Source organism: Schizophyllum commune (assembly GCF_000143185.2).
Source record: "Schizophyllum commune H4-8 unplaced genomic scaffold SCHCOscaffold_3, whole genome shotgun sequence".
Lineage (NCBI taxonomy): Eukaryota > Fungi > Basidiomycota > Agaricomycetes > Agaricales > Schizophyllaceae > Schizophyllum > Schizophyllum commune.
The window spans coordinates 1351140-1372464 of NW_026089540.1; the positions used below are offsets into that span (position 1 = coordinate 1351140).

Here is a 21325-nt window from a genome sequence, read left to right on the forward strand (position 1 = left end):
AAAACGGGCATATCACGTGTCTTGGCCTCGGCAGGTACCGAGGTACGTGACCGAGAAAAGAAGCTTGAAGTTGTTGCTCGACCGTCGGCGCAGCCCTCGGGAAAGGTGAGATAGTATAGATGGCCTACATACTCACTCATCTCCTGAGTATATCTGGGCCAAGGTTTGGCCTCTGATCCACAATGGAGACCAGGCCCTGTCCTTATTTGAAGGTTCGTCTGTTGGCTGGGTCCTCAATATGATTCACCTGACTGTCTACATGATAGCAAGGCGTCTCCTTCATCAAGGCTGCGACGGAAGCAGACCGGAGACAAGACTACGCATGCGCTTACGAGCGATACGAGGATGGTAAACGCTTGCTCAGATCAGCCTACCAAAGTGAGTGAAACCGCCCCTCGAATTGCATCGATACACATATCCTCATCGACCAGAGGAGAAAGATTCGGACCACGAGAATGAGATAGCGGCCATGTATGCCAAAGTGTGGCATAGGGCGCGGGTTTTGAAGGCATACCTTGACGCACCTGATGGTCCCAAACCGCCACCACTTCCTTATGCGTTCGAAGAGAGTATTGCCTGGAAGTTCAAACCCAAAGCCAACTGGCTGGCGGACGAGCGCGACATTCGGTCGCGGGAGCAGGAGGAGTGGACAGGAAATGCATTGGCATGCGCGACGTATGTTGCGGCCACCGTCGTCGTGTTCTCTCAGCGGTCAGTCCTTTTCCATATCCTCGACCGTATGAGAGTTGTAGCTATGCGGCTCAATTATACGCTCTGAGTACGAGCAAATCTCGAAAGAAATGTATCGTGCATCATTTCCAAAGGGCAAGCGGAAGATTGGTGTGAGTCACCTCAAAGTTCCAACTTCGCCCCGAACATCCGAGAATGTCCAAACATGGGGAAACAACGAGCGTCGTAGCCGCCACAGCAGCCTTAGCTTTTGTTCCTGACCACCATTGCGTATAACGCACTCGAACACCCTTTCACGTTGTAATCTCTCAATATGTCTGCTTTGCAACACCTCGCGGAAGCGGCGTTGTCCATGGACGTAGATCCGCCACAGTACCAGCCATACACCCTGCTACGTGTGAAGCGCAAGCGGAATGAGGAGCCTATGGAGGGTCTCGGTACGTAGATCCATATACGTGCAATGTAGCAAGGAATGCTCACCGAGCGTGCTTCTAGTCATCGAGTCTCGCGCACGGAGCAAGAAGAAGCGCGGAACGGTTGACCTGTTCTCTTATGCGAAGACGATGGAGGATAGCGAATGGCAGGAAGGAGTGGAACAGTCCTTGAGGGTGCGTGTCATGCAGTACTTCTCGACCAGTGGTATTAATACAGCCACAGGACGAAGTTAGTCGCCTCAATCGCGAAGCTAAGGAGAAAGCAGCCCAAGTAGCTGCAGACGCTACAGCAAAAGCCGACGCCGAGAAGGCTGCTCTCGCTGCCCCACCCTCACCACGTACCTTGCGAGCACAACGCTACACCATCGTCGCCAAAGACGACGAAGAAACCCCATCCCGAACCCGCGCGCCTACTTCCCCGTACGTCCCTCTGCCATCCTTCCCGGGCGCTCATTCCTGACCTACGCACAGACCGAAAGTATGGTCGTCCAAAGAGCTCGAGCAGCAATCATCAGCACCGGACATCAAGATGTACGACGCTGTACCGGACGATGGCTCGGACGAGAAGTCTGCAAGCCCCATGGACTCCGAGATCGACAAGTTCATCCCCTTGCTGGACGAGTATCTGAAGAGTACGCATCCCCCCTTCACCATTGATCTCATCTGTATAACTGATATCCTCTCAGTGAACGACATCCACACCAAAGACCAAGCCGCCGACAAGAAAGAAGACGGCGCTGACGACTACGTCTGGGACGTCTTCTACCGCCGCACCGCCAACCCCGGCGACGTTCCTGCACACACAAACTGGGCCACCGTCACCGGCCTCCCGCCCTCGTCCGGGGACTACGACTCCGCGTCCGACTCGGATGAAGAGTCAGACGAGGCGGACGAAGACTCGAATGCGGAGGACTGGTACGCGAACGACTACCCGGAGGAGGAGATGACGGATGAGGATGATTTGTCGTCGGATGGGTATCATGAGACGTCCGAGCACGAGGAGATTGTCCGCGGTCGGGGGAGCTTTGCTGACGATGGGGACTGGTAGCAGGAAGGTGCAGCGCGGATGCGCGTTCAAACTATCTGGGTACTTGATGGAAACGAATGACCTCTTACGCATGACAACAGATATATTGGGGTCCCCTTCGAATGCCTTATTGCATCACAGAGGCGTCCCGATCTCCTTTCGAGTTCACATTACATGTATTATCAAGCCTAATGACAATTCACGTTCTATTCACCCCATCTTCAGTCGCCTCCCCGAGCCTGCTTCAACCATTCCTCGTCCCGCGCGTCCAGACCATACTCGAAAGCCTGCAAAGTCGGTGTAGCGTCAACCTTGAAAGCTTTCTCAATGGCCTTCGCGCGTTCTTCGCTGCGCGGGCGGATGGAGCACTCGAAGGGGAGCGGGCCTTCGACGAAGGTCTGGTCGTCTTCGCTGTCAGTGTCCTTGTACGAAAGTGATGGCTGACTGTACGTACGGTCTTCCAATGCGACCTGTCAAGCGGGACATCTGCCCCGGATGCATCCTTCGCTGGCTCGAAAGAGAAGGCCCATAGAAGACGCATCGTTGCGATCATCTGTATGCCAGCAGTAATTAGTCTAGCTGGCTATTCGAAGGGTAAACGTATACTGACAATCGTGTTAGACGCAAGATGCATGCCGGGGCAGATTCTCTGAACGAAGATCAGGGCGACACAACTGAGGTATCTAGGTTCAGCGGCTCACCCGTCCGGCCCCAAACATGAGAGTCGACCTGAAGGCACTATCGTCCACGCTAGGCTTTGTCCCGTAGGGCGTCAAGAGGAAGCGCTCGGGTTTGAAGACATGCGGCTCGTCGAAGATCTCTTGCAACGGGCATATCATCAGTATCTCAGAGCTATCGCAGGGCGAAGGCGGCCATACCTTCATCGTGATAGATCGCGTCTGCGCAAGAGATTCAGCCAATGCTGGGGACTTATCAAGCTATAGAGAAAGTTGTGGAGGACGCACACAAGTTCCCAACGATGACAGATCCCTTCGGCAGGATATACCCTTTGTACTGTTCTCGCAATCAGCTACAAAGCGAGGTCAATACGCCAAAGCAACGCACCTCGACATCGCCGGTCGTGGCGTGGGGCACATTCAACGGCGCCAGTACATGATGGCGATGGATCTCCTTAATCAGTGCCTGCACATACGGCAAGGTCTCTGCATCTTCGTAGCTCGGAAGGTCATTGACGACACGATCAATTTCCTGTTGGGCTTTCTCTTGGATCTCCGGCCGCGTGACCATGATCCAGACGAGCGTTTGCAGGATTGTGGAGGTCGAATCCATACCCGCCCCAAAAAGGTCTCCGCCCAGGAACCTGTAGCAGCATATTGTGAAGGGGGGGTAATGCGCAGAAGAAGAACGTACGCAAGCTGTTCCCTCTCAAGGCCCAAGGCGTCCTTGCTCTTAAGTACGTCCGCCATGTAGAAAGTCGCGTCCTCCTCCGCCGCCATACGCTCCTCGCACTCGTCAAGAAGCTTCTTGTAGAGCTCGCGCCGCTGCCGCCGCACCTCGCGGGCTTCCCGCTTCCAAGGGCTGATACACTCCGGTAGGTCGCGCGAGCTGGGGAATGCGTCCAAGAAAAGGTTGAGAACAGGTCCCACAAGTGCGTCAAACCTACAGAGCATAATTCATATGAGCTCCGTGCAACCACCGTGTGCAAAGTGCCAGACTGTACCTTTGTATGTTGGACAGAAGAGCCTGCGTGACTGACGAGTTGTGCCGAACGCTTCTTCGCCCGTATGTGATGGACAGAACGGAGGACCCCGCGTAGCGCTCGAGGTGGTGGTAGAAGTCCTGACAGGTGCAAGGATGCCTCAGTTCGGTAGAGCGCTCTGCTAGCGCGCTGGCCTTACCTTGGGAGTCGTCGCGATATTGTATAGCAACTGGGTCGACTCCGCTTCTTGAATGGGAATGTACTTCCGTACGGTGCTGATTGACAAGAGCAGGTGCTCCGCCTTCCTGACGCGACGCCACTTATCAGCTTTGGCAACAAAGTAGTTAGCAAGGACAGTAAACAGTACAGAGGTATGACGACCCACTATAATGAGCAAAGACGATACCGTTGTCGCCCGCGATGTACTCGTTGACGTAGAGAAGTGGGCGGTCCGCGGTGAGCCCACTCTGGCGGTCTAGGATTTCCTTGACTGCTTCTGCACTGGATAGTACGAATAGGTGCTGTGGCCCCATCATGACCTAGAGTTGGGTCAGTCCAACAGGTCAGCCTGCATTCCGTACATACTGTGATGATATCCGAGCTATACTTCTTGGCCCACTGCAGAAACCTGATGCAGTCAAAGTCGTGAGCATCTGCACGTGAAGCATATGGCTACTTCACCTCAGATGAGTCCTATGGCGGGTCATTTGCAGCATGTTACCCACGATGGGCGCCGACGGTGGGCCTGGAGGTAGGTGCTGTACGTTCCTGCGCATCAGCTGCAGTAGTAGCACCGAGACTGACGCCGCAATCACGACGACGAAAGCAATTGCACTCGGCATTTTCACCAATCAGGTTGGCCGCGGGCGAGGAGCACACTGCACAGAGCATCCCGAGCATTCCCTATAAGTACCGCCATGGCCAGCATTCCTACGTCAGAGGCGGATCGAGCGTGGCAGTAGACGCAACAAGCTCAGACCAACGTCAGCGCTAGCCTCCCCATGACCGGCATGCCGAACGAATAGGGCACATCGTGGAAGTTCCGTACCGGTTGTTAGTAGGGATCACCGTATGGATAGAGTCACCACCGAAGGTTAAGTGAGAGCAAGCAGATACATCGCTCGATGTTGGCTTGTACGACATTAATTCCGCATTCCTTCTCGGACCTGCCTCAACCAGTCTTCGTCACTTTCGTCCAATCGGTATTCAAACGCCTTTAGCGTCGGTGCCGCATCGACCTTGAACGCTCTCTCGATGTCTTCGATCCTTTCTGCATATCGCGGGACGATAGAGCACTCGTAGGCAAGGGGACCTTCGACAAATGCCTTGGCCAGAGAAGTCAGAGAAGGAGCGCGTAACTGAACGCCGAAAGTACGTACCGTCTTCCATCGCGACGTGTCCAGAGGAATCGTCGTACCCGACTCATCTTTCGCTAGGTCGAACGAAAAGGTCCACAAGAGGCGCATCGCAGCAATCATCTGGCCCTCCAACCTGAGCCGTAGAATGCATCTTAAAGGCGACAAACTCACGACAGTGTTCGAAGCTAGATGCATGCCAGGACAGATCCTCTGAAGGCGCGTCAATAGAATCTTCCAAATATTCAGTCACTTTCACCCACGCGCCCACTTCCGAACATTAGGGTCGAGCGGAAAGCACTGTCATCATACCCCGGCTTTGTTCCATGCGGCGTCAAGAGAAAGCGCTCAGGCCTAAAGGTATTCGGCTCATCGAAGGCATCCTCGTCGCGATATGCTGCATCTGCGCATACCGTTTAGCTAGCGAAACCTTCATCAGACCTCGCGACGCTTACATGTATTTTGCAGTAATAAGGCGCCCTTCGGGATGATGTAGCCATTGTACTGGACTTGGTCAGCTCCCATCATGACGACCGTCGTCGAGAGACAGCTCACCTCGACGTTTTCCGACGCCGCATGCGGTACAGCCATCGGCAGGATCACACACAGGCGGTGCAGCTCCTTGATCACGGCTTGCAGGTAAGGCAAGTCCTTCGCATCTTCCTGTACTGGCAGACGCCCGACAACGCGATCAATCTCCTCTTGCGCCTTCTTTTGCACCTCCGGGTATTTCACCATTAACCAGACAAACACATGCAGAGTCGTCGCCGTCGTGTCGGTTCCAGCGGCGAAGAGATCGCCACCAAGGTAGCTGCAGCGCGAGTTAGCGCCCGAACTTGTGAAGTGCGAGTGTGCGAGGCTTACGCAATTTGTTCCCTGTCCAGACCGAGGCTTTCCTTACACTTAAGGATGTCAGCCATATAGAAGGGTGTCTCCTCTCCTTTGGCAACGCGCTCCTCGCACTCCTCGAGAAGCCGCATGAAGAGACCTCGCTGTAGCTCTCGCACCTCGCGCGCCTCTGTCTTCCAGGACGCCATGAACTCGGGTAGCTTTTGTAAAAATGGCAGCATGTCGATGGGCGGATGATTCCCAGGATCCATCAGGGCCATCCATCTGCGGGAGGTCAGTTGTTTGAGGCGCGCAGTAAAAGGATCGTGTACTTACCTATGCAAGTCCCTATTGAACTCTCCTAGCAGGGCGGAGTTATATCGCACGCTTCGCTTCCCATAAGCGATCGATAGAACGGTGGACGCCGCATAGCGCTCGATGTGGTGGTAAAAAGCCTGCGAAGGTAGGTCAACGTAGTGAATCTAAGTACACGTCCACTTATAGCGCTGAGCACGCACCTTCGGTGCCGTCGCGAACTCATACAACAGCTGCGCAGATTCGCTTCTTGGATAGGGACGAACTTATGCACTGTGGACGTCGACAGCAGCATATGTTCCGCCTTCCGAAGACGACGCCATCTTTCCGCTGAAGGATCACTCAGCTCTAAAGACGGCTGCGAGACAAGAGAAAATGCGCACTGTACCGCGCAAACACAACATCGTTATCGTGAGTGACGACTGTGTTGATGAAGACGGAAGGGCGATCTGACGTGCTGCTGCTTTGCTTGTCCAGCACCTCCTTGATGGCGCGAGCGCTCGAGAGCACAATAGCAACCTGAGGGCCAAACTTGACCTACGAGCTGATCAGCTGATTGAGACCGACTAGCTGACAGCTGGAGACGTACTGTGATAACATCCGATCCGCACTCCTTCGCCCACTGTGCGAATCTAGAAGCAGTAAAGATACAGGACACGAGGCCACCTAAGCACCCACCGTAGATGGGCCCGCGAGCGCGGTATCTGTAGCAAGTTGCCTAAAATCGGGAACGTTGGGGGTCCTGGCGGTAGTCCACCACGCTTTCCAGTGCGTTCTCGGCGTGAGCGCAATGCAAGCCACACCACCACCGTCGCAGCCGCGACAACCAAGAAATTACTCGTCGTGATCATCTGCTAGTGCAAGAAGGCGAGATCAAGAGCAGGCAATTCGACTTCGTATATATACTTGTGAGGCTTCAAGGCTACGTCAGTGATGAAGTGAATGAGAAAATATCGGTTACTGCAGCCCTGGTCAGTGCGCTCGTGAACGTCCATGAGAAAAGAAGGCAGGCGGAGTTGCAAAGAAGCCGGTTCACGTTCTCGTGGGCGACTCCAGACTGAGAAATGTCCACATAGTGAGCAGGACGGGTAAACAAAGGAGCAGTCGTTGCATCCATGGAGAGTATACCTCAAGGTGGAAATTTGAAGTGGCGACTGAGATGCTGAGGTCGTTTCACCGGACACGGTGGCTCTGGACTCTTCGTCAGAACGTAGCCAATGCTACGGGGTCCTTCTAGGCTAGGTTCCTCAAGTAGCTCTATAGTGGTAAATGCACCCGGGGATCGGCCTTCCCATCTTCGTGCATCCGTGATGAGAGTTAGGGAAGAGTCCGAAGAGAATGAACCGTGGGACAGAAGGCACGTGGTGAACCACGAGGTGCCTATTTGCTTAGGCTACAGCGCGTCTTGCCTACCGTATATCGTTCTCTAAGCTCGTCTTCCTTGACTCGTGGATCCCCCCCCCCCCAAAGCCGATGCAGCCCCCCGGTGTCCGTCAGACCCAAGCACGATGAAGATCATGCTCCCGCCATCTCAGTAGTTCAGCTTCACAGCGCAGCGTCCTGGGTTCAACATATCCGTCGCAAGCTTACGAGAGCGCTTCGTGCCCTATCTTCCGGACGATTTATATGCGTCTGATTGAAGAAGGTACGATGTACGGCTCCTTACGCAGTCCGAGTGCGCGATACTATCATTACGAGCAACGGTTATTGTTTGCCATGTCTTGCTATCACACTGTTTCGCGGACTCTGACTACGTGCACGTTACGCGCTAAGTCTGCACACTTAGTCGTATTTGATCTAGCCATGCCTCGTCACGTTCGTCCAGTCCGTATTCAAATGTCTTCAGTGTCGGCGTAGCGTCGACCTTGAACGCTCGCCCGACGATTTTCGTACGCTCGACACTTCGCGGTAGAACAGTGCAGTCGAAAGGCAGAGGTCCCTCAACGAAAGCCTAAGCATCGACCTTCAGGATGCGACAGAGATAGCGCAAGGGAGCGACACGCACGGTCTTCCAGCGCGACATGTCGAGAGGTATTTCCCGGCCTGCCGCGTCTCTCGCCGGCTCAAACGAGAATGCCCACAGCAGACGCATCGCGGCGATTATCTATACGACTGATCAGACCTCATGAATATGGATGTCAACAAGGAGAAATGCTTACAACCGTGTTGGAAGCCAGGTGCATGCCTGGGCAGATCCTCTGAAGGCGCGTCAGTAGACCGACTCTAGCCGCGCCAAATGAAATCACTCACCCGTCCGCCACCGAACATGAGCGTCGCCCGAAAAGCGCTGTCATCGTATCCGGGCTTCGTCCCATGAGGTGTCAGGAGATAACGCTCGGGCTTGAAGGCCTCCGGCTCGTCGAAAGCTTCCTCGTCGTGGTAGATCGCATCTGCACAAACACATCAGGGGGTGACCGTTCAGGAATACATCTCAATACCAACAGATATTCGGCAAGATGAAAGCTCCCTTCGGGATAATGTAGCCGTCGTACTGATCTTTGTTAGCACTGGCGAAAGAAGTGACGGAACGAAAGCTGGCTCGCCTCAACATCCTCCGATGCCGCGTGCGGCGCCGCCATTGGCGCCAGCACATGTAGACGATGCAACTCCTGGATTACGGCCTGCAGATATGGCATATTCCTGGCGTCCTTCTGGCCTGGCAGACGCTCGACGACGCGATCGATCTCTTGCTGCGCCTTCTTCTGCACTTCTGGGTATTTCGCCATCAACCAGACAAACATCTGCAGAGCAGTCGCCGTCGTGTCCGTTCCGGCACCGAAGAGGTCACCGCCAAGGTAGCTGCAGCGCGAGTGAGTGCGTGTAAGCTTTCATGGTGGGAAGTGGGATCAGACGAAGGGGTCGAATAAGACTCACGCTAACTGCTCCCTGTCGAGCCCGAGACTTTCCTTGCTCCTGATGATGTCGGCCATGTAAAAGGGCGTATTCCCACCCGTAGTGACACGCTCCTCGCATTCTTCGAGAAGCCGCATGAAAAGACCGCGCTGCAGCCGCCTTACCTCGCGCGCCTCGGTCTTCCAGGGTGCCATGAATTCGGGCAGTCTCTGCAGGAACGGAAAGATGTCGACGGGCGGGTGATTGCCCGGTTCCATCAGGGTTAGCCATCTGAATAGCGAAAGCGTTCGTGAGTTGAGATCAGGCATGCTGCGGGTGCATGTACCGATTGAAGTCCCTGGTGAACTCTTCCGCTACGGAGGACTCGTATCGCACACTGCGCTTGCCGTAGGTGATGGATAGTACCGTGGATGCGGCGTAGCGCTCGAGGTGATGGTAGAACTCCTGCGTAAAGCGCGCCTTAGCGAACTCGGACGCGCGCCTCTTCAACACGGAGCGCTCACCTTTGGCGCTGTTGAAAACTCATACAGTAACTGTGCTGACTCCGCTTCCTGAATAGGAATAAATTTCTGCACCGTGGTTGTCGATAGCAGCAGGTGTTCCGCCTTTCGGATACGCCGCCAGCGCTCTGCTGAAAGCATGGTCAGCACAAGAAGAAAGGTCGTGACGAGTGAGATGAAGTGCATACTATACCGCGCTAGCACAATGTCGAGATCACCGGTGACGACCATGTTGATGTCGAGGGGTGGGCGGTCTGAGGTACTGCCGCTTTGCTTGTCGAGAACCTCCCTGACCGCGCGGGCGCTCGAAAGAACAATCGCTGGTGCGGGTCCAAGCATAACCTGCGATTCGAAGATGAGTTTTCTCGAGAGGAATAATTGATTAGCAACATACAGTGATGATATCCGAGTTATACTTCTTCGCCCACTCGGTGAATCTGTACAAATGAGGGACAGGTTCATATGCAGCAGATTTGCTCTCACCGTAGATGCATACGGGAGCTCGACGTTTGCAGCAGATTGCCGAGGATTGGGACAGTCGGCGGACCCGGCGGTAGTCGACTACGCGGGGTACTGCGCGCGGCGCGCAGAAGATATACTAGTCCAGCCAAGGCAGCGGCGAGAGCGAGGGTCAGCAGCGTACTTGGCATGAGGCGCGTTCCCAAAGATGAAGATGGAGTACAGGACCAGTGCTTTCCGGGCCATATAAGTACTTCCTCGGTGATCCTACGTCAACGGGAGACTATATGAAGGAACACCGGCGGCAGCGTCTGTCAGAGGCCCGACGTATACAGGAGCGCTTGCAGCCAAAGTATTCAGCAAAAGTGTATATTATCTCGTTGATAGGTGACACATGCTGAGCGCGCTCTGCAAGAGCGAGGTATACAGTTCAATATGAGGAGGCGAAGAAAGCAGGACAGTTTCGTACCGTGTACAACGCGCAGAAAAATAGCTTCGGAGCTATTAGCGGAGTAAGTGCACGCCGTTATGCCAATTGACACTTGGATTCATCCGTTGTCAAGATTGAAGGCTTTGACTCACAGCCGTGTCGTGGTTGGGGAGGCCTGCTGCTCGAGTAGTAGACCATTGGCGAGCGTGTTTGCGTCACGTATGTTATTTCGGCTGTAGGTCGCTAAGATCGAGCGACGTAAGGAAATACTCGGATGCACATACGTGGGCAGGATAGTGCGTTGTGAGTCAGCATCAGATGATTGCTAAGCAGATGTCAATGGTTCAGACCACACCTCAGACTGGAGGCTAAATCGAGGGTACCCTTCGGATATCGAGGATGAGCAACAGCGTGCGGTTGAGGCGAGCATACAGAACAGACCACGCATGGTGACATAGGATAAGGCTTAGCTACAGCAATGATATTTTTCCTCGCCTGCTCATGCTATGGTTTCGAGACGTATTGTGCAGACGCCATCACCGTTCACGAGCTGTCGGTCCAGGGCCGGTCGCCAGATCCAGAGAGTGCGAGGTGAGGCGTTGCAGACTGCTCCGTAATCTTCTGAGCCATGATTCGACGGCCAGAGCGTTATTTGCGGCGAGGAGGTGAGGGTCAAGAGCAAAAGACGAACGATGGTCTGGTGGCGCAACGGGCGCTGGTCCAAACAAGGCCAAAGGGCGGGCGGGAGCACGTGTTATGGGCGGGCCGAATTTACATGGAATTTTGGAATTGGAGAGGTCTTTGCCTCCCGCATTCAATGAACTCCAGCGCACCCGCATGGTCTCCAAAAGCGCCACGACGTACGCAGCGCCGTCGCCTCCCCTCTGATCTCGAGCTCACTGTGGCGCGCAGCATCCAGGCGCTGGACGCTTTCATTGAGCAGCAACGGCAGGCCCTCGCCCGCACCCAGTCCGACCTAGGACGTCTTCGCTCCTTGCAACAAGAGACGGCGGCGCGGCCAGAGAGCTCGCTCCGGAATGTGCGTGATACGACCCAGCTTGCGAATGTGGCTGACCAGGCACAGTTCTCCAAGCTTACCGACGGCGGTTTCGGCCTTGCGAGCGTCGCAGAGTGCTTGGTGGACGTACCGAAGGAGATCGACTGGTCGCTCTACGACTCACACGGTGCGTGCTTGCGCTCAGGGATAGCAGACGCTCACCCCGCCCCCACAGACGCGAGCGCGCTCCAACAGCTCACCGCCAAGACCAAGGAAGCGCAAGCCGCACGACGGGCACCCACAAAGACGCAAACCTCCCCCCTATCCAGCCTCCAGCAGCTCGTCAAAGATGCCCGCACCCGCATCGTCGATCCCGTCTTCGCCATGTACCCCGATCTCGCCACCCTGTCGGAGCCACCGCCGGCCGAACCTCCCAAGCCGCCAGACGCCGCCACACTCAAGAAGCAGCGCGAGCACGATAAGCTGCGCGATATGCGCACCCGCCGACTCGTCTGCGACCCGCCCGCTGCCAACGCCAACGGGCAGGAGCCGGGCGTATTCGTCCGCCGCGACGCCGATGACGAAAGCATGGATGTCGACGTCGCCGACGACGCCCTCGCTCGACATCCCACCCCACGACTGGATCCAGACTCGTCCACTGCATCAGCGGCATCGCCGTCGAGCGCCGGCCTTCCCACTCCACCACCACCTTCAGCATCCGGTTTCAAGATCATTATACCCAAGGGTGCCGCTCGCCAATTACCGCCTGAGACACTGGATGCACCTATACGCTCCCGCCGACAACGCAAAGATACGCTGAGAATGTCCGCGCTCATTCAGGACCAGCCCGATCCTGAACCACCTCCGGCTTCCTGCCTTGGAAAGCGCACGCGGCAGCGCAGCAGTCCCTCGCCGCGAGTCGTCATTCCTACTACATCTGCATCTGCATCCTTCCCGACCCCCACATCCATTGCCACTCCTGCATCCCTCGCCGCTTCCGCTTCTCTTGCGACACCCTCCTCCCCTTGTGCCTCCACCTCTCAGCTTGACACGCCGATCGAACCGCCAACCGACACTTCGCCGAAGAAGAAAGGTCGCCCAAAGTCCTCCACATACAAGGTACCCTGGACGGACGAGGAGCAGCGCCTGCTCGAGCGTCTATTGCAGGAAATTCCGGAGGGCGAGAGTTTCCGGTGCGTCATTCTCGTCCAATACTCTTACCATCGGCCTTTGTGTCACTCGATCCTCTCATCACGTCATGACATCTCTCCCCATCACCCCACCTCCCAATCCCGTCGAATTTGCCGTCCACTTTCACCACTTTCCCTTACGCGTCCTGCATTCCGCCCCTTCTTCCAAACGTCGCCATCCTCGCCTGCATAAATGTTGTCATCCTCGCCTGCATCTCACCACCCGCACATCCTGTGACTTACCATCCACTCCAGATGGCAGAAGATCTCGCGCGCGATGGGCGGGAAGCGAACACCGCGGCAGGTCTCGAGTCGCGTGCAGAAATACTTCGAGAAGCTGAAGGCGTTCGGCGTGGGCGACGTGGGGGAGGAGGACGAGGCGATTGATGTGGATTGAGGGTGGCGAGGGATGGGCGCGAGTCTGTTCATGCAGTCGACTGAGGATGGGGGAATGAGGCTGGGATGATGATGATGATTGAGGCCAGGAGGCGGATGTGCCGAGATGGGTGGCGAGAGGGCGAGATGCTCGCGAGGGATAACGGACAATCTTGGTGTACGGGCATTGGCGGTGTACGGTGCTCATGGCTTTTTTGACTCAGCGGTCGCCCAGAATGTACTACGGGCGGCGCTTTAGGCGCACCCTGGGGTGGTGCGCAGACGCACCTCTTGGTGGTGCACCGACGCTCCTCGAAGTGGTGCACAGACGCACTTCAGGGCGTCTCATACGCAACTAACTTATGCGAATATTGACTAATTGTGTACTTTACGCTACCATGATAGATGTTCGGTCGGTCTCGATGGATGTTGTGGCCGTTGACGTGCGAGGATGAGAAGCCTGATTCCAACATTTACTGCACTTTGCGCTATTCGCTCGCAGCGAACTGCGGCGTGACATGTTTGGTTTCAGCCTCCCGGCGATTGCCGTGGATGAAGCGCCATGCTCTTTCTTTCCTTTTACTTCATCCTAGCAAGCATATGCATATGTGATTGCAGCTCTGACATGGATCAACTTCAAGCTGGAGGATGCGAATCCAGGGAAGAGCAATCCACGCTGGAAGCGCTCACGCCACGCTGTTTCTCGGCGGCTTCCGAGCGCACATGCGCGGCTCTCGGACCGATCCCTGGCGTAGGCCAATGCCATGCTCATTGACCTTTCTCCGGCCCATTCCTTCTGTGAGCAGCTCTGAGACGCCATAAGAGCTCTATATACCCGTGATTGCAGGCTCATTGGCGAAGGAAAGCACGAAGTCAGTCGAGGGTCAGTGCGCGGCGGCAGCTGCCGGGAAGGTGTAGCCAAGCATGGCACGCCGCAGTTGGTTGCGAGCGATTCCGCAGAATAGCGCAAAGCGCTGTGAGTACATCTCCCTGTATATCTATGTTCTCCGACCTCTGGCGACCTACAGTATTGGTAACAAGCGTTCCGTTACCGCACTCGTCAACAGTCAATCGCCCAAGTAGTCCGGCGTTCACGACAACGCCGTGAGTCAACGGCTTTGTTCCCAACCACGGATGACTCCAAGTGTCAATGGGCGGAACGATGCGCACTTGCTCCGCTACTAGACCAAAAGCTATCTTCTCGCGACCTGCTCTCTTCGCTATTGCAGCGCTCGTCCGTGACGTGTCTTGTAACGACATCAGTTCACTCTTTTGCGCATTTCATTGCTCTGCAAGCGCGCCCGTATACGCTGAGATCCTGATGAACACTGCCTCCGGTGTTCCTTCATTCAGTCTCCCGTTGACGTAGGATCACCGAGAGAGTACTTATATGGCCTTGAATGCACTTCTTCTCTATCTCATCTGTCCTTCTCATAACGCGCCCCCTATGGCAAGCACATCACTGACCCTGGGTATTGCCGCCGCCTTCGCTTGGCTCGCGTATTCTCTGCGTGCGCGGAATGGCAAGCGTGATCGACTACCGCCAGGTCCGCCAACCGTCCCAATTCTTGGCAACTTGCTGCAGGTGTCGAGTCCTCAGATGCATCTACAGTGAGCGCAGATCTACACCGCGCGAACTGCAAACTCATCGTGTCCAGATTCACGGAGTGGGCGAAGAAGTACAATTCGGATATCATCACCGTATGTCGCCAGCTCGATGCCCCTTTCTACGGGCCGCACACCGATCCTCGAGCCTCAGGTCATGCTCGGACCCGCCCCGGCCATCGTTCTCTCGAGCGCACGCGCCGTCAAGGAGGTGCTTGACAAGCAAAGCGGCAGCACCTCAGATCGCCCACCCCTGCATATCAACGTGGTCGTCACCGGTGACCTCGACATCGTGCTAGCGCGCTACAGTGCGTTGTTTTATCCTCCTGATCCATCCGCTCTCATAGCTTATTGGCTCTCAGCGGAACGATGGCGGCGTATCCGAAAGGCGGAACACCTACTGCTATCGACAACTACGGTGCAGAAGTTCATCCCCATCCAGGAGGCCGAGTCGGCACAGTTGCTGTACGAATTCGCGACGGCGCCGAAGGTGAGCGCTCCGTGTCGGTGATTTGCGCGTCTAAACGCTAATTCCTTGCCATCCCCACACAGGACTTCTACCACCACCTCGAACGCTACGCGGCATCTACCGTGCTGTCCATCACCTACGGCAAGCGCAGCGTGCGGTACGAATCCTCCGTTGCCGAAGAGTTCACCAGGGATTTCAATCGGTGCGTACATCCGCCGCTTGCCTTTTTATCATCAGAATCTTACCCTTGCAAACGCTCTTCCCCTACCAGATGGCTCACCCTAATGGCCCCGGGAAATCACCCGCCCGTCGACATGTTCCCCTTCTTACAAAAACTCCCCGAATTCATGGCACCCTGGAAGACCGAGGCACGCGAAGTGCGCAGGCTACAGCGCGGTCTCTTCATGCGGCTCCTCGAAGAGTGCGAAGAGCGCGTCGCCGCGGGCGAGGACACGCCGCTCTATATGGCCGATATCATTAGGAGCCAGGAGGGCCTCGGGCTCGAGAGGGAGCAGTTAGCGTGCGTCGCATCTCCTCGTCCCCTAGGCCCGGGGTACCCCTCGACCTACAGCCCACGATCCCCACACCTAACCCACTCCCCAGCTACCTCGGCGGCGACCTCTTTGGCGCCGGCACCGACACGACAGCGACCACGCTGCAGATGTTCGTCTGGCTCATGGTGAAGTACCCCGCGGTGCAGAAAAAGGCGCAAGAAGAGATCGACCGCGTCATCGGGCGTCTGCCGGTGCAGGAAGACGCGAAGGATTTACCATATCTCCAAGCGGTAATCCAGGAGCTGCACCGTCTGCATGTGCTGTTGCCCATGGCCGCGCCGCATGCGGCGTCGGAGGACGTTGAGGTAGGTTGTTTTCTCGATTGTATGTCAGAGTGCTCAGAGCGCTGACAAACGACAGTACGACGGTTATATCATCCCCAAGGGTGCCATCATCCTACCGAATATCTGTAAGCATCCGACGTATTCTATCAAATCCCTCGACCAATTCATGCTCGCAGACGCCATATACCACGACGGCGACCTCTTCGACGAGCCCGACGCCTTCAAACCCGAGCGCTACCTCCAGACGCCGCACGGAACGAAGCCCGGCGTCGATGACAGCGCATTTCGGGCCACGCTCATGTTTGGTGGCGGACGGGTGAGTGATTCCATTCGACGCGGCTAGAGTAGGTGTACTGACGCGCGCCTTCAGAGGATCTGCCCGGGCATGCATCTCGCATCCAACACGGTGGTAAGCCATCTACCCTACTGACATTCATGTTTTATGAGGCCTGATCGACTGTACAGATGATCGCCGCGATGCGCCTACTGTGGGCATTCTCATTTGAGCCGGCGAGGGACGCGGCAGATCGGGAAATACCTCTGGACATGTCGCACTGGAAGACCGTGCGTGTCGCTCCCTTTTGCTGTCTCTGTCACATCCTGACAGTCAATGCTTAGGCTTTCGTTGAGGGACCTCTGCCTTTCGATTGCACTGTTCTACCGCGAAGTGCCGAGCGCACGAAAATCGTCGGGCGAGCGTTCCAAGTCGACGCTACGCCGACACTGCAGGAATTCGAATATGGATTGGACGAACGCGACAAGGCATGGCTGAAGCAAATACGACGAAGTGTGCAGACGTAGCACGGAACGCATACATAGATCTTCGGGTCTGCAATATGTAACGGCAAGACATGGCAAACAATGATAGGTACTATTGGGGTCATTTCGGCCAAGCCATATCATATGCTCGACAAAGCGTGAATGTAGTGATACAGTACGGTACGGAAGAGAGAGGGACAGATGACTTGGTATGAGGATGGGCGACGCGTTCCGATATGGCCCTTTACTCGAGGATTTCAGGCCGAAAAGTTGCGACTGCTATCAGCCTATGCAGCATCTCAAGATCGAGCCCAAGCCTAGATGATCATGCAATGCACACCATCATTGTCAATGAGCTGATCCCACCCGTATACATGTTCACTCAAAACAAGGCGCGCGCGTATTGGAAGACGCCATCCTCGTCGCTATCATAGCACCATGAAACATTGTCCTGCGATTCGTTCAGCCTTTGGTCAGTACAAGATTCGCACCTCACGAGAGTCCTCGACAACTGGATCTTCAAATGCCCAGTCCATCACCCGTACCCGAGTGGTGCCCTGAAAAGTCGCATAGATGTCGCCGACGAGGTCGCGGTAGCGTGCTACATCATCTTTTGGTATGCCGAACTCAAGGTCGGTCAGGCGAGGTGGCTGCATGGCGGCCAGTCGGTGTACCAGACGCTGGAGAGCGGGACTAGGGATGATGCGATCCGCGTCTTTGGTAATAATCCTCAGCACCCGAAGTTCGGGGAGCAGGCCGGCGCCTCCTGCTACCGCGTCCGCCAAGTCGCTGAAGACGCGCGCATCCTTTCCTTCTTCCAGAGAGTCTGACACGAGGAGCTCGAGCGTACGAACACTGGGGCAGAACTCTAGCATGGTGGGCGCGTCTTCGCTGCCCGTCAAAACAGCCACGCTGAGGTGAACCAGGGTCGAGTGACATCCAATGTCTTTGATTAGTTTTCGGGTCTGAAGGCAGCACGAAGACGGTTGCAAGATGCGCAAGGTTTCAACATGCGGGGCGCTGAAGTACCAACCGGCTTCGAAGACTTGGCCATCACAAGCGTTCAATTGCAATGTGCGTGCATTATTAAGCATTGCCGATCGGGATGGCAAGTCTTCAAGACGATAAAAACGGCCATTGTCGTCGAAGATGATCGTACACTTCTCGAGGTTGGGCATGTCTCGAAGGACGTTGATGGAGTAGTTGCCAACAATAGGCCCGAAGTATGTCGTGATGTACTTCAGGGTCTGCGATAAGTCCTTCGACATGGCGCTCAGGACTGGTGGAAGCACGATACTTCGAAGTGCTGGGGCAGGAAAGATGAACGACAGGTCTGAGACGACATAAGGCGAGCATCTCGAGAGATCGAGATGCTCTAGCAACGGAAAACCTTTCTCTGATTCATCCTTGAGCCAAGATTGCCCAACAAAGGGATGTCCAGATATTGCTTCCAGATTGCGTACTCGATGACATTCCGCCAGAAAAGGACTGCAAGCCAAGCGTACCGGCTCCGGTAGGGTCGCAGAAGGACACATTATGATGAGAGGTAGGTTTTTAGAATAACCTAGAAACGCTGAGAGGATGGAGGATGCGCCTTTGTTATACAAACGTCCCCTTTTTGAGTATCCACGGGGGCAGGTCGCCGTCGCATCTATGTGAGACCATATCGTTGGTTCCTCATGGGCGATAGAGCGCCAGCGACGACAGACGTGCGTGAGCAACCCAGGAGAAGCATCGTAGCAGAGTGGAATCGCCTCTTCGCGGACGCAGAAGCGGAACACGAGGGCCAAGAGCTCCGACGGCAGCTGGTGCACCGGCGCCATGCGCGAGTGCAAACGACAAGCCACATCATCCAAACCAGCATTCAAGGCATCCATTCCTCGAAGCAGGCTGGCGACCTGCTCTCGATGAGCACGCATTGCCTCCCGATCGCGCTCGATGCTGGCGAGGCCTTCGCACACATCATTGGCGTAGGGTGCAATCGCATCGCGTCCGTTCAAGTCCGACTCCCAGAGCTCCTCGGGAAGGCCGGGCACGTAGCGCTGCCGCAGGGATGGCGCAGACGCCCCGATCCAGGGCGCGACATCCGAGAAGTCGAACCTCTGAGATGGTGGGAGGTTGACCGAAGCCATATTCTGAGCCCGTACGTACTTGTTGCAGATCTGTGTCATATCAAGGGTTGCCCAGGGAAATGGATGATATACACACCGCGGCTGATGAAGGGGATGAGAGCAGGAAGCAAGCCTAGCGCAGCCATGCGCCCATGTAACGCCAGTCATTATGCACGTGACTGAGTTGTCACAGTTCGACAAGTTCGCTCGAGAACTGGAAGGTAAGGGTCCCGGCTCTCCTCTAGTCACGCTTAGGTTGAGATTGAGTTTTTTTTACTCTGGCGTTAACTCTGATACTTTGAGCGCCATGGCAGGCCTGCCACCGAACATCCTCGCCAGGAGACATTTAAATCATAAAGCCTCTAGTCTCCCTATAATGACACGCCTGTCAACGGTCGAGATTCACGCATCTCTGTCTCAAATGAGAGTATCAGTAATAGTACGCCCGTGATTTTGTTCGCACGGTTCCATTTTCATGTCACGCTCGCACACCGATTTTTGCCCGCCTTCGCTTTCAAAATATCTTGCGCCGGCACAGGTACATCAACGCGAAGCAGCAAGAAGTTTCATGTACAACAGGTCTAAACCGATGTCTGTTCGATACACATTTGATTGACTACTGCGTCTTCTTATCTTTTTCGCTACCCTTATCAACCTCTTGCTTCGCACTGTTCCCGCCCTCACTTCCCCACCCAAACAGCAACCCACCTGCAAACACCATCACCGCGCCCACCACCAGCCGCGCGTTCCACGCGTTGCCGAACCACCAGACGGAGAAGCACAGGCTCAGCGCTTTGCGAATCGTCAGGACGAGGTTCGTCGAGACGGACGAGACTTGCTGTGGGGAGGTTAGTGGTGGGATAATCGGGGCAAAGTGAACGGCGGGCAGATGCGGAGCGAAGTGGATGGTGAAGAAGTGAGAGAAGCGCGAAGCAACAGATGTGCGCCATAGAAAAGAAGGACGCACCGATGTAAGTCTGTTCACACCGCGCACGCAGACCAATTGCGAGAGCAAGTTTGTCATGAGCATAGCGAAGGCGATAGGCGGAGATCGGTCGTTCTTGGGTGCCGAAAGACTTTGCATTCCCTGCTGGATGTCGGGTATGAGGAAGAGGAAGAAGGGGAGGGAGAGAAAGTGCTATCAACGGTCGTCAGTATGCAAAGCGGCGGGAAAAATATGTCAAATAAATTGATCTGGTATCACGCGCGACACGGCGCGCCCTCGCAGCTGCCAACAGCGTTCACCACGTCGCTCGGGGAAGATGAACATCCCATCTGCTTACCGTATAGAACACCCCTTCCCGCCAACACGGTCCATACTTCTTGTACGTGCGCTCTTGCAGGATTCCCAGAATGCCGGTGACGAACAGCGAGGAAGCGAGCATAATGATACCCAGGGTGTATCTACGCAGGTCCTCGGCGTTATCGGGTGTGAGTTCGGTAGAAGAGGCAGAGGCGGAGGAGCGAGATAATGTTGCGAGGACGACACCAACGGTCACTAGGGCGGCGGAGAACTGGAACGAGTCGTTTTGGTAAATATAGCAGTGGGAATTAGACTCACGATTTGGGTGGCATTGTAGCGTTTCTTGAGTACAAAGTATCCTAGCAACATCGATACCGCCAGACCTTCGGTGAACTCAAGTCAGCAGCCTTTTCCCTGCCTCTGAGCGACGTGGAGCTCACCAGCTGAGCGGAACACGATCATGACAGTCAGCGGCACTTTGTATGCGTACACCCAGTTGTTGAAGAGCGAGCCGACGGTGACAAGTATTACTTGTGCTGCCCAGTTCGATAAGGGGACCTGCCGTGGCTTCAAGCGGGGCACTCCGCCTCTGAAAGAGAGGAAGGATGGGAGGGCTTGCAAAGTGATGAAGAGCATTTGAGAGAAGGTTAGGGCCGATCCTGATAGCACATAGTGCGGTCAGCATACGAGGGGGACACCTGCTAGGAAGAGTACGGTAACGCGCCTATTCGGGGGTTCATGAGCAGCAGCTCTTCATACGCCCATACATTGCTGCCACGCGATCAGACGCTGGTAATTCTTGGTCGGACCACGGGATAGCATACGTGCAGCAACCGCCCAATACCATTCCTATCGCCTTAGTGGAATTCTCATTCAGTTTTGGCGCACGTAGAGGAGATGGGGAACACACCGAATAGTAGTCGAAGAGCACCGGGGCCGCCTGAGCAAGCTGGGACCCCGCCTTCCTCGATCTCGCTACGCTGTTCACTATCTGTCCATTCCCTCGTCGCGCCATGGTGAGAGTAGGAGAAGAGAGCGAGCGAAGGGGTGGCGTCGATACGTCTGAGATAAAGCGTCGAAGGCAAGCGAGGTTCCGAGGTCGGTCACTTCCAGTTCCGTTGATCGCGTCCCCGCGCCACGTGGGCTTTATCACCGCGGCCTGCTCGGCGTTCCTGACAGCGAGACGC

At 55.6% G+C, this 21325-nt stretch overlaps 8 protein-coding genes across 8 annotated transcripts; 3 read left to right on the forward strand and 5 right to left on the reverse strand.

Annotated features, from left to right (window-relative positions):
- Positions 1 to 182: 182 nt before the first annotated feature.
- On the forward strand, positions 183 to 2172 carry SCHCODRAFT_02664198 (uncharacterized protein; the record flags this gene model as incomplete). Its single annotated transcript, XM_003033722.1, has 9 exons — positions 183 to 212; positions 267 to 378; positions 432 to 737; positions 825 to 842; positions 1032 to 1127; positions 1186 to 1298; positions 1348 to 1544; positions 1596 to 1756; positions 1811 to 2172. The coding sequence occupies 9 exons, from the start codon at positions 183 to 185 to the stop codon at positions 2170 to 2172; spliced, it is 1395 nt and encodes a 464-aa protein (XP_003033768.1).
- Positions 2173 to 2372: 200 nt separating this feature from the next.
- Positions 2373 to 7160, reverse strand: SCHCODRAFT_02491624 (cytochrome P450; the record flags this gene model as incomplete). Its single annotated transcript, XM_003034297.1, has 22 exons — positions 2373 to 2549; positions 2606 to 2704; positions 2762 to 2800; positions 2853 to 2971; positions 3030 to 3050; positions 3117 to 3165; positions 3217 to 3472; positions 3523 to 3771; positions 3833 to 3951; positions 4011 to 4138; positions 4197 to 4350; positions 4397 to 4429; positions 4978 to 5136; positions 5191 to 5302; positions 5479 to 5569; positions 5622 to 5977; positions 6031 to 6279; positions 6331 to 6449; positions 6513 to 6574; positions 6693 to 6846; positions 6899 to 6941; positions 6988 to 7160. 22 exons carry the CDS (start codon positions 7158 to 7160, stop codon positions 2373 to 2375), a joined length of 2961 nt encoding a protein of 986 aa, XP_003034343.1.
- Positions 7161 to 7992: 832 nt separating this feature from the next.
- SCHCODRAFT_02614692 (cytochrome P450) lies at positions 7993 to 10496 on the reverse strand. The gene is made up of 12 exons (XM_050344670.1): positions 10146 to 10496; positions 10057 to 10099; positions 9851 to 10004; positions 9666 to 9793; positions 9488 to 9606; positions 9184 to 9432; positions 8853 to 9108; positions 8752 to 8800; positions 8560 to 8699; positions 8469 to 8507; positions 8315 to 8413; positions 7993 to 8260 (listed from the first exon to the last, which is right to left on the reverse strand). The coding sequence occupies exons 1-12, from the start codon at positions 10310 to 10312 to the stop codon at positions 8078 to 8080; spliced, it is 1626 nt and encodes a 541-aa protein (XP_050201610.1). The 5' UTR covers positions 10313 to 10496; the 3' UTR covers positions 7993 to 8077.
- A 49-nt stretch (positions 10497 to 10545) lies between these two features.
- Positions 10546 to 11045, reverse strand: SCHCODRAFT_02190026 (uncharacterized protein). Its single transcript, XM_050342023.1, has 3 exons — positions 10935 to 11045; positions 10836 to 10876; positions 10546 to 10784 (listed from the first exon to the last, which is right to left on the reverse strand). The coding sequence occupies exons 1-3, from the start codon at positions 10997 to 10999 to the stop codon at positions 10648 to 10650; spliced, it is 243 nt and encodes an 80-aa protein (XP_050201611.1). The 5' UTR covers positions 11000 to 11045; the 3' UTR covers positions 10546 to 10647.
- Positions 11046 to 11351: 306 nt separating this feature from the next.
- Positions 11352 to 13540, forward strand: SCHCODRAFT_02614696 (uncharacterized protein). The gene is made up of 5 exons (XM_050344671.1): positions 11352 to 11411; positions 11464 to 11590; positions 11636 to 11735; positions 11784 to 12741; positions 12994 to 13540. The coding sequence occupies exons 1-5, from the start codon at positions 11389 to 11391 to the stop codon at positions 13133 to 13135; spliced, it is 1350 nt and encodes a 449-aa protein (XP_050201612.1). The 5' UTR covers positions 11352 to 11388; the 3' UTR covers positions 13136 to 13540.
- Positions 13541 to 14560: 1020 nt separating this feature from the next.
- On the forward strand, positions 14561 to 17097 carry SCHCODRAFT_01188813 (cytochrome P450; the record flags this gene model as incomplete). The annotated part of the gene is made up of 11 exons (XM_003033724.2): positions 14561 to 14724; positions 14772 to 14814; positions 14873 to 15208; positions 15271 to 15389; positions 15459 to 15707; positions 15791 to 16046; positions 16102 to 16150; positions 16202 to 16341; positions 16396 to 16434; positions 16491 to 16589; positions 16644 to 17097. 11 exons carry the CDS (start codon positions 14561 to 14563, stop codon positions 16824 to 16826), a joined length of 1677 nt encoding a protein of 558 aa, XP_003033770.1. The 3' UTR covers positions 16827 to 17097.
- Positions 17057 to 19011, reverse strand: SCHCODRAFT_02190071 (uncharacterized protein). The gene is made up of 3 exons (XM_003034299.3): positions 18993 to 19011; positions 17125 to 18946; positions 17057 to 17071 (listed from the first exon to the last, which is right to left on the reverse strand). Exon 2 carries the CDS (start codon positions 18914 to 18916, stop codon positions 17258 to 17260), a length of 1659 nt encoding a protein of 552 aa, XP_003034345.2. The 5' UTR covers positions 18917 to 18946; positions 18993 to 19011; the 3' UTR covers positions 17057 to 17071; positions 17125 to 17257.
- A 385-nt stretch (positions 19012 to 19396) lies between these two features.
- SCHCODRAFT_02685369 (UAA transporter) lies at positions 19397 to 21233 on the reverse strand. Its single transcript, XM_003034300.2, has 8 exons — positions 21049 to 21233; positions 20963 to 20994; positions 20863 to 20909; positions 20579 to 20797; positions 20457 to 20521; positions 20179 to 20409; positions 19863 to 20033; positions 19397 to 19733 (listed from the first exon to the last, which is right to left on the reverse strand). The coding sequence occupies exons 1-8, from the start codon at positions 21151 to 21153 to the stop codon at positions 19512 to 19514; spliced, it is 1092 nt and encodes a 363-aa protein (XP_003034346.2). The 5' UTR covers positions 21154 to 21233; the 3' UTR covers positions 19397 to 19511.
- Positions 21234 to 21325: the final 92 nt, after the last annotated feature.